Source organism: Medicago truncatula, chromosome 3, assembly GCF_003473485.1.
Source record: "Medicago truncatula cultivar Jemalong A17 chromosome 3, MtrunA17r5.0-ANR, whole genome shotgun sequence".
NCBI lineage: Eukaryota > Viridiplantae > Streptophyta > Magnoliopsida > Fabales > Fabaceae > Medicago > Medicago truncatula.
In genome coordinates this window covers 43522710-43531907 of record NC_053044.1, presented here as the reverse complement: position 1 = coordinate 43531907, position 9198 = coordinate 43522710, and the positions used below count along the sequence as shown (strand labels likewise).

The 9198-nt window shown below is 33.2% G+C and overlaps 2 protein-coding genes across 2 annotated transcripts; one reads left to right on the top strand and one right to left on the bottom strand.

Annotated features, from left to right (window-relative positions):
• Positions 1–2702: 2702 nt before the first annotated feature.
• LOC11414808 (BTB/POZ domain-containing protein At1g21780) lies at positions 2703–6022 on the bottom strand. The gene is made up of 4 exons (XM_003602015.4): positions 5798–6022; positions 5568–5713; positions 3962–4077; positions 2703–3410 (listed from the first exon to the last, which is right to left on the bottom strand). The coding sequence occupies exons 1-4, from the start codon at positions 5905–5907 to the stop codon at positions 2799–2801; spliced, it is 984 nt and encodes a 327-aa protein (XP_003602063.1). The 5' UTR covers positions 5908–6022; the 3' UTR covers positions 2703–2798.
• Positions 6023–6992: 970 nt separating this feature from the next.
• LOC11408950 (acetyltransferase At1g77540) lies at positions 6993–9179 on the top strand. The gene is made up of 2 exons (XM_003602016.4): positions 6993–7348; positions 8913–9179. The coding sequence occupies exons 1-2, from the start codon at positions 7097–7099 to the stop codon at positions 8982–8984; spliced, it is 324 nt and encodes a 107-aa protein (XP_003602064.3). The 5' UTR covers positions 6993–7096; the 3' UTR covers positions 8985–9179.
• The last annotated feature ends 19 nt before the right edge of the window (positions 9180–9198 follow it).

The window sequence follows — 9198 nt, the reverse complement described above, 5'->3', positions numbered from 1 at the left end:
TTTATTGTTTTACAAATCAACCTACTCCAAGCAAAGTCTTGAGAGTTCAAACTCTCTAAGAGTACAGAGAAATTTTTAAAGGGTCACTATTCAACCCCCCCCTTCTAGTGACATTTACTTCAACTTCAGTTCTGTCTAGTACTTGCTGTTTTGCAAGCCAAACACACCCTTAAGTATAATCCCTTTGACATTTTTTGCCCCTTCAGAATAAAGAGTATTATTAAGATCATAATCCCTTTCGAGGTATAATGTCTCTTTCAGAATAAATAATATTATTAAAATCATATTCTCTCTTGAGGTATAATGTCTGTTCGAAATTAAGAATGTTAAGAGTATATTCTCCTTTGATTTTTGGAGAAGTTAGATGTTGGAATGGTGGTAGCACCGTATTTGAGTGGTGGTGGTACTATATCGATATTTTGAAGATGTTAGAGGCTAGATATTTTGGAGGTGTTAGAGGTTAGAAGAGTGGTAACACTGAATTTGTGTGATCATTCTACCACATTAGAGTGGTCATAGTACCACATTTGAGTTGTTTCAATATTAAATTTGTGTGCATATTAGTAGAGGTGTAATTCCAGAACAGTTTTCTACATGGCAATAGTAAATCACAATAGTGAATTGAGTTGTTTTATCCTGGATGTGGTATAATTGACAATCTACCTTGCACAATTTTGTTAAGTGTCATGAAACATTTTAAATAGAGTGACTTTGTCGTAACTCAATCCAATAATCTCTTTGATGGTGTTTTAGGTACTATTTTCAAGGTATTTTCGAACTCCAAAACAAACTTTTCAAGGTACTTTGGAATTCCAAAACCTACATATTCTGATCAAAATCAATCATATATAATAAAAAGGCTTAATTGCACTTTTGGACCCCTATCTTTCTAAAAGTTGCGGTTATGACCCCTAACTAATTTAAATACAAAACAGCCCCCTTGTTTGATTCTTTGGCAGTTTTGGACCCCCAGTCCATCAGTGAGGTGCCACGTGTATTATTTAGGGGGCCACGTGGCACCTCACTGATGGACTGGGGGTCCAAAACTGCCAAAAAATTAAAACATAGGGGGCTATTTTGTATTTAAATTAATTAGGGGATCATAACCGCAACTTTTGAAAAGATAGGGGTCCTAAAGTGCAATTAAGCCTAATAAAAACAATAGTAATAATCTCGGCACTTTAAACTCAAACTTCAACAAGTTCTTCAAAGTTTGGAAAATATTGGCTAAATGTGTTAAGATTTTTTTATTTTATTTTATTTTTAGTCAAATAATGACTACAGTTAAAAAATGTTTGATCCCTATAAATATACCAACTTTTTCATTTTAAAAATGTTATTTAAATGATTACTGAAGTGGCATCCGTGTCTGGACTTCATAGTTAAAAAGTCTCCCATCCACAATAGGTTTGTTGAAAGAAAAGGTCAGTTCAGTCCAGGGGCGGTTCTACCGTATGGCGACTCTGGAGGTCGCCCGGGCTCGATCGATAATTTTTGAACATTAGACTCAACCAAAAGCTCATTAACACATTTACAAAAAGAAAAATTTGGGCAATTTGAAAATTGTCACACGCAAATAGATCTTGGATTTTTTTTAGCACACTATTGACGGGTTCATCTCTCTTATTTTAACGGGTTAATTGTTCAAATTGACCCTGTAATATACTTTATGTTTGAAAAATGACCCAATAAAATACAAAACATATATTCTAGCATTGTAACTTGAATTTCTTCTTATTTAATTTTGACCACCCTATAGTATACTTGTAGTCTAAAAATGTGACCTACATGTTGAATTTTTTCACTATTTTTTTCATACATGTTTAGCACGTTAAAATGTAGCTTTACACAAAATTAAATTTCTTCGACCAGGGATAAATTAATTATGAATTTTTATTCCCTCATAATTATGAATTTCTTAAACAATTTATAATTAATTTGTATCTCGTTTAAAAATTATAAAATTTCATTGTGAAGGTTCTTATCATGTTCTAGTCATGCCTACAAAATTAGGGAACTAAATTTGACTTGTGAGTATACGCTTACGCGGAACAAAATTTCAATTTTGCACGTTTCAGTTGAAAAATCAAAATAAATTTAAACGACTTCGAAATGCTATGAAACTTTACAGATCTTTTTTATGTATTTTTATAGATGTCTCTGCAAATAATGAGCTCAAAATTCGATTTATAGATCGAGATTTCCGTTGTTTTGTTTTTTGAGCTTTTGACACTTTAAAAATTGATAATTAATTGGTCGTTTGTCGAAAATTTATAATTTTTTTGTTAAAGTCATATTTTAACATTCTTAACTAGCCTCTAGGAAATCATGAAAAAATTCAATCTCTCGGTTGCTTTTTTGGACTTCGCGTATATTACAAATTATAAATAATAAAAATCTCGAATTACATGGTCAGAATATATGTTATTTAATTATATGGTCAATTTTCAGACTTCACGTATATTACGTGGTCAATTTCAATTAATAACCTTATTTTAAATTGTACTTTTGTTGACAAAATGATAAACCTTTTTTATTTCGATTTTTTTTAGGAAAAAAAAAATCGATTTATGATTATTTATATATTATGTCACATGTGAATTTACGTTTAATTTTTTGCCCGGCTCCATAAATTTCCTGGCTCCGCCACTGGTTCAGTCTTGATGTACTGAAATTGTTGACGTTGTAGATGGGAAAGTAAATGCTGAGTAAGCGCAAATATACACATTGACATTGTCACATTGATATACCATTTACATGGTCCAAGGGCATAGTATTTTCCCATACGATTAACTAAACTATTCTGGGTTGGAAATTGTAAGCATCACATGAAACATCTCCATAACCAGCTCCCTATCTGCGTGCTGGAAAAGATTATTTATTTCATCAGTTTTAACATCATATATTTTACCAAATTCAAATAAGAATGTTAAACATCCTTTCTTTAACTTGTGTAACTGATAAAGCCAAGCCTCATTTAGCATCTCAAGAACATTGTCGGAGTTAATATCTTCAAGAAGGTTTTCCTCACATAAATCTTTCAGACCACCAATATCATACTTATTAGCTGCTCCAAGCAATGCAAGACAGTGTTTCCTGAAATCTACTTGTTTAATTGCTCCATACAAGTAACTAAGAAGAGCAGTGCAGGATTCAAGTGACATGTCTTCAATATGGATCGTTGACGACTCTTTTTCCTTCAGGTTGTGATGAAACATGCTTTGAAACACAGGAGAACTCGCAGACAAAATTGCCTTGTGAGCTCTCAATGTACCATCAGAAGTGATAATGGTTAGGTCAGCATGTATAGCCTCATCGAGCATGCGGGAAAGGCAATGGAGAGTACTTCTTTGAGCTTCATTGCATTGCGAGGTTCCATCAGATGACCATATAGAACTAGGTTCACCGCCCTGAGTTCAAAAGAATAGATCAATGCATAAGCAGAAAAAATATGATACCAGTGCAGAGGTTCAGTGTCAATTCTGTATACAGGGAAAAGTCAAATCGACTACACTTGTAGCTATTCAAAAGATCATTCTCCGGAATAATTGCTATAATTTTGATATAAAAAAGGTACTTCATTTGATATTTAAAATAGTCTAAGTGTTGGATAATAGGGAGTTCAAGGGATAGCACAAAACTGTAAATTTTTGCTACCCACGATTCCAATTGACATCATTTTGCACACAGCAGACAAAAAAATACCAAGGACCCTTTTCTTTCATTTTCCCAGTTATATTGCATGCAAAACACATAATCCACAAGATAATCAAGTAAATTTTGCTGCACATCAATTAGCAGATACATAAAATGCAAGTCCTGTGTATTGGTAATCAAACAGCTAAGATCACTAAAAAGTTACACAATGACTCGATCACTTTGTGCTGGGTTATTTTGTTTATTAAGCCACCTACTTCAATATTGGTATTTGAGAAAACAAGTATAGGTATTAGAAACTCACATTCATATGGCATATCTTCAGGTCAAGAAATTCAACATCAATGATGAAGCGACCCACGAAAGCAGTATCAATAGGCCAGACAAAGTCATCTTGTGTCCTAAGCAGCCTTTCATAAACTGCATACAAGCAAACAAAAATGACCAGGATCAGCATTTCATTATATACTCTTAAAACTGCCATAGGTAATTGCAATGGCAAATTCCTCATTTGCCAAATTGAGGATGCAATATGAAATTATCCATATTTCCTCATAGCACATAGAGATGCAATGATCAAGGAAGACAGGGGGCACCAGGCATAGAATACCATTTCAGGCGGAATTTCCTAAGACCGCTATAGTTGATCCATCTAAGACATTGGATAGAGATCAAACAACACTTTAGTAATTAGGGAACTCAAAATATCAGCTATCTGATCTAGATTATCTGCCTGAGTCAATTTGTATTAGAGACCTGATTAAGGTTATCAAATTCACGTATTAATACGTAAAAACATACAAATTTATGTTAGATGGAAAAAAACGAATGAATTCGCTTGTATATTCGAAATCCGGTTAATTCGATTTCAAAACCATTCTAATTTGGATAAATTCAATAATTTAAGGTAAATTCGCATGTTTTTGTGTTTTTACCCTAATTTCAAATTTTGCCCAATTTTTGAAGCACAATTCCAAAACGCAGTGTTTCCATCTATTAAACCCAAAACGGAGAGTTTCTAAAAATCCCATTTTTCTTTTCCCCTTATGAAAAACGAAACTGTAAGAGTCAAGTAAGCAAGTAAAGATAGTAGCATAGAATTGCAGTACAACTATACTATACCAGTGCTATATTTCTGATTAATTCTGCTTGCTTCATTCATCATCATGAGTGTACATTTATAGCATAATCTCAACAGTACTATTTGATATCTTGTGCCCTCCACACGGGATTCCCTCTAACAGAATCGGGTGACAGCCTAATAGATGACTCACCCTAACAAACCGAGTAAAATAGCTAGTAAGATATCTACAACCTTCTAGATATTCTCATTTCTTGCAGACATACCGCTTGCTCCTAAGCTGCACATAATCCTTAAGGTGTTTGAGTCTTGTAGTGTTCTCTTGACCCTAACTTGAGGAGTTGACTCTTCCATGTGTTATTTTCCTATAGCCCATATAGCTGATCCATATGGACCATAACAGAAACACTGCACTGGAATGATTCAACGATCGCCAAACGGAGTGAAACCAAACATCTTCAACAATCATCGGCAGCGTTTGCAGTGGTTCCTAGGGCGGCGTGAAAGGTGTACTAGTAGTAATTAGTTACTGTAGCCTAATTAGTTAGTTTCTAGTAGTAAGTTAGTTACTAGTTAGTTAGCCTATATAAAGATTTGATGTTACTACTTTGTAAATCACTTAAATCATTTCAATAGAATATTACAATTCCATTAAATGTGTATGAAAATGCAGAGTTAGAAATTCAAAATTCTGAAAACCATCTATATGAAAAAAAATCACCATACACAAACTTTACAGTTTTATCACATTTATACAAATAAAATGTCATGTAATGAAATCAGCAACATAATGAATTAACGAAAAAGCTTTGGTGCATATTTACTTTACCAGGAGAAACAATAAACTTGCGGGAAGAACCAGCAACGGAGACACGAAGTATGAAACGAGCAACGGGTGGGTGGTCCTTAGAAACTTTAGAAGGTTCTGGAAAGAGATGAATGGAGAAGAACCTATTCCTTACTATTGAAAAATACCTGAAAATAAATGAATTGAGGATTTCAAGTTTGATTCAAATATACAGAGAAAAATGAAATAAATGAATCGATACTACAGCAGACCAATTCCAGATTCCGAGCTTGAAAGGATCAGATTTTTTGTAAGAACAAGGACCGAAGTTTTCGATTTTCCATTGTGCTAGTCTTGCAACAGTGTCAACCCTATCCGCCATGGATGAGAAATTGGAGAGATGGAGTGTGTCTTTCTAAACTATGACTAAACCATTCTCATCCTGACTCGTGTTCGTTTCTCCAAGTCAAGTAAGAAAAGAAAAAAAAGAAAGAAAGGAAAGACAAACGTGAACGCATTCTACTTTTCCTTTTCTTACTTCTCCATTTACAAAAACAAATTGAAATTAATAAATTAATCATTATTTTTATGAATCAAATAATCTTTTTTTTTTTTTTGACTAGATCAAATAATCATTTGTTAAGGCGTGCTTCGTCGTACCCGGATTACTCCTCTTTCATTGGCTTCTACTTATCTTTTACTGGCTTATTTGTACGCAGCTTCATGATTGAACTCCCCTCGGCCAATCGTCACTCGACAACAGCTTCGTCCTAGTGTAGGCTAAAGAAGTAAAGCATCTGCCTCTCTCGCTTGATTGAAAGGATTAGACACTTTCCCTCTACTTTTGATAGCAGAACGAATTATATTATTAATATAAATAAGGTAAACTTATTTTTGCCGATTGCACTCGAATAGCACCCTGTTTATATTTTAGGAAAAATCAATTCACAAAATAAAGATATACAGAGATCCTCTCTATTTTTTATAATATATATGTCAATTACTAAAGTTCAAAAGTATGTCAATGATATAGAATATGCATTTTAAAATTTGGTGATATATGAAAAGTTTTAAAAAAATCATATGAAAAAAAAATCACATATTATAACTTTGTAATTTAAGATTTATCTATTTTTTATCTCATATTTTTTCACGCAGGCATAAACTTTAGAAAGTGGCCAAGAAGTTGATTTTTTATGATTTTTATTACACATGTTTAGAACATTAAAATATAATTTTTTACGTAAAATAATTTTTTTTGATGAGTATGATTTTCTTAAACAATTTATAATTTATTCCTCGTTCAAAAACTTTAAAATTTTATGATGAAAGTTCGTACGAGGTTATAAACAAACTTAGATGAGTCTTGACTCTTGAGTAAAGACTTAGGTGACCTGTAATATATGTTTGATAAGAACAAAATTATAATTAGTCAAAATTCAAAATACAATAAAACTTTGCATATTCTTTCTATATATTTTTTTTATAAATGTCCGGAAAAATACATAATTAATCTCTCCCTTGTCAAAATATCATACTATTGTCTTCGGTTTTTCGGTGAGTTGAGGAAAATGGCGAATATTGTTGGAAGTGGAAGTCCAATGATCGTGTGGAACGAAGGGACAAAGAGGTTTGAGACAGAAGACAAGAAAGCGTACTTGGAGTATGTCCTTAGAGACAACGGAAAAGTGTTGGATTTGGTACATACTTTTGTTCCTCCTTCCAAGAGAGGTTTGGGTTTGGCTTCTCACCTCACTCTCGCTGCCTTTAATCATGCCACCTCTCACTCCTTATCTGTCATCCCCACCTGCTCTTACATCTCTGTGAGTTCATTTTCACACCCCCCCCCCCCCCCCCTTCTTTTTTATTTGTCCCAATTTCACTATTTTGATTTAATTTGGAATTGGATATATTATTTAATTAGAATGATGTGAAATGTTTGTTTGGATTTCTGATCGAGGGTGAAGGAACTAGAATGGGATGGAAACTAGTAGAACCAAGTGGAATAGAATTATTATTTTTATACATTATTTGAATGTTTTAGTAATAAAAAATAGAGAAAATTATTGATTTGTTTCATGTCTTTTTCTGCAAATTGGAAATTGCAAATTGGAAGTAATAAAAAATAGAGAAAAATAGAGAAAATTATTGATTTGTTTCATGTTGGATGTGATGGAATGAAATTCATTCATGTTCGTCTTTTTATTAGTTACTGAACCTATGCGGATGTAACCTTATTCGAGACGTGTCGTACACTAATTGTGAGTACTTCTCTCAGTAGGGATTCGAACTTTAGTTCATTGCATGAGAGATGAGAGTCTAGCCCTCTCCACTAGACCCATCCTCCGTCCGTCGTTTTCGTCCTATTTTAAACATATCAAACAATAGAATATTTATGATTGCATTTCATTTCGCTCTATCCTGTCACATACTAGCGGTCCAAACCTAAAATTGACAACTATTATTGCATTTTTTTTGCTAAAAGACAGCTACTTTAGCATTTTGCTAATGTGAATGATACAATTTTCCAGCCGTCAACTATTAGAAACATACACTATAACAGATAATCCAAGGAGTAGTGAGTAGTCACCCCCAATTTCATTTTCAAACATGAATGAACATTGTGGTTTCTAGTATTTGTATGTAGGCCGCAATAGAAGAATATCAATAAGAACTCATTACCCTGAGACGACAAGTTTAACTCTTGTAAAATAGATTTGTTGAACTAAATTTGTGGTCTATGAAGTGCTCATATCAGAACCTACAGTTGTGTAATGTCACATATCACAACATAGTTGATTTGCTTAGATATCTTTAAGTCACCTAGACTAGAGATAGTTCACCAGGGAGGCAGGGATTAAAGACAGCCTCCTGAAATATAACGGGAGATTTTTTCCCAACGTATATAAAAGAATGTAGGGTTAGCTTATTTAGCTGTGAAATTTAGATGATTATTATGTCAAGCAACAAATGCAAAAGAAGCTTGAGTGTGTCTGGATTTTGCAAAGTATTTTACTTATAGAATGGAAAATATAGTGGTAGAAATAGAAGTTAAATGCTTGAGCTGAAATAAAGAACAATGGTTCATTTGCTCAGTTTTCTTGATTGTTAACTACTGTCTCTGGTTGTTAACCACCTTTTATGCTTAGTCTATTGACATAATTTTAAAGAACCGTCACTTAAAAAGATATGTTATCATCTAATTGATTTATACGTCCCTTTAAGCTTTTACTTACACACTACAATTCACAAATTTCCGATAAATCCCCACCTTAACTTTGTTATCAGCAACTTTATCAATTTTGCAGTTGACCTTATTCGGGGATTTACTCAATGATAGAGTTTTTGTTTTACTTTCACTCATGTAATGATTTCTGTTGTTGACAGGAAACATTTCTTCCGAAGAACCCATCTTGGAATTCTGTGGTATACAAAGAGAGTGGTCAATCTCATATCTGAAATCTCATATTCTAAATGCTTGTATGTTTTCATCAAAATCTAGCCATATGTGGTTAAGTGGTTCTGCTACTCAGAATAAATGTGCTTAGATTTATTGCACAGGATACCAAATTTGATTTTCTCTTTTATCAAAAGTGATCTTAATAACACAGTTACACAGTTGTTTGGTAATTGGTTTCTCCCTTGAATCCTCAATTTAACGGGAAGAGATGGA

Excerpts from the sequence above, each read along its gene's own strand:
- LOC11414808 (XM_003602015.4), bottom strand. The coding sequence starts at position 5,907 with ATGGCGGATAGGGTTGACACTGTTGCAAGACTAGCACAATGGAAAATC. Across the intron at positions 5,714-5,797 it reads AAGCTCGGAATCTGGAATTG|GTATTTTTCAATAGTAAGGA; the intron begins GTCTGCTGTAGT and ends ATTTATTTTCAG. Across the intron at positions 3,411-3,961 it reads TGAAGATATGCCATATGAAT|GGCGGTGAACCTAGTTCTAT; the intron begins GTGAGTTTCTAA and ends TTTTGAACTCAG.
- LOC11408950 (XM_003602016.4), top strand. The coding sequence starts at position 7,097 with ATGGCGAATATTGTTGGAAGTGGAAGTCCAATGATCGTGTGGAACGAA. Across the intron at positions 7,349-8,912 it reads CCACCTGCTCTTACATCTCT|GAAACATTTCTTCCGAAGAA; the intron begins GTGAGTTCATTT and ends TGTTGTTGACAG.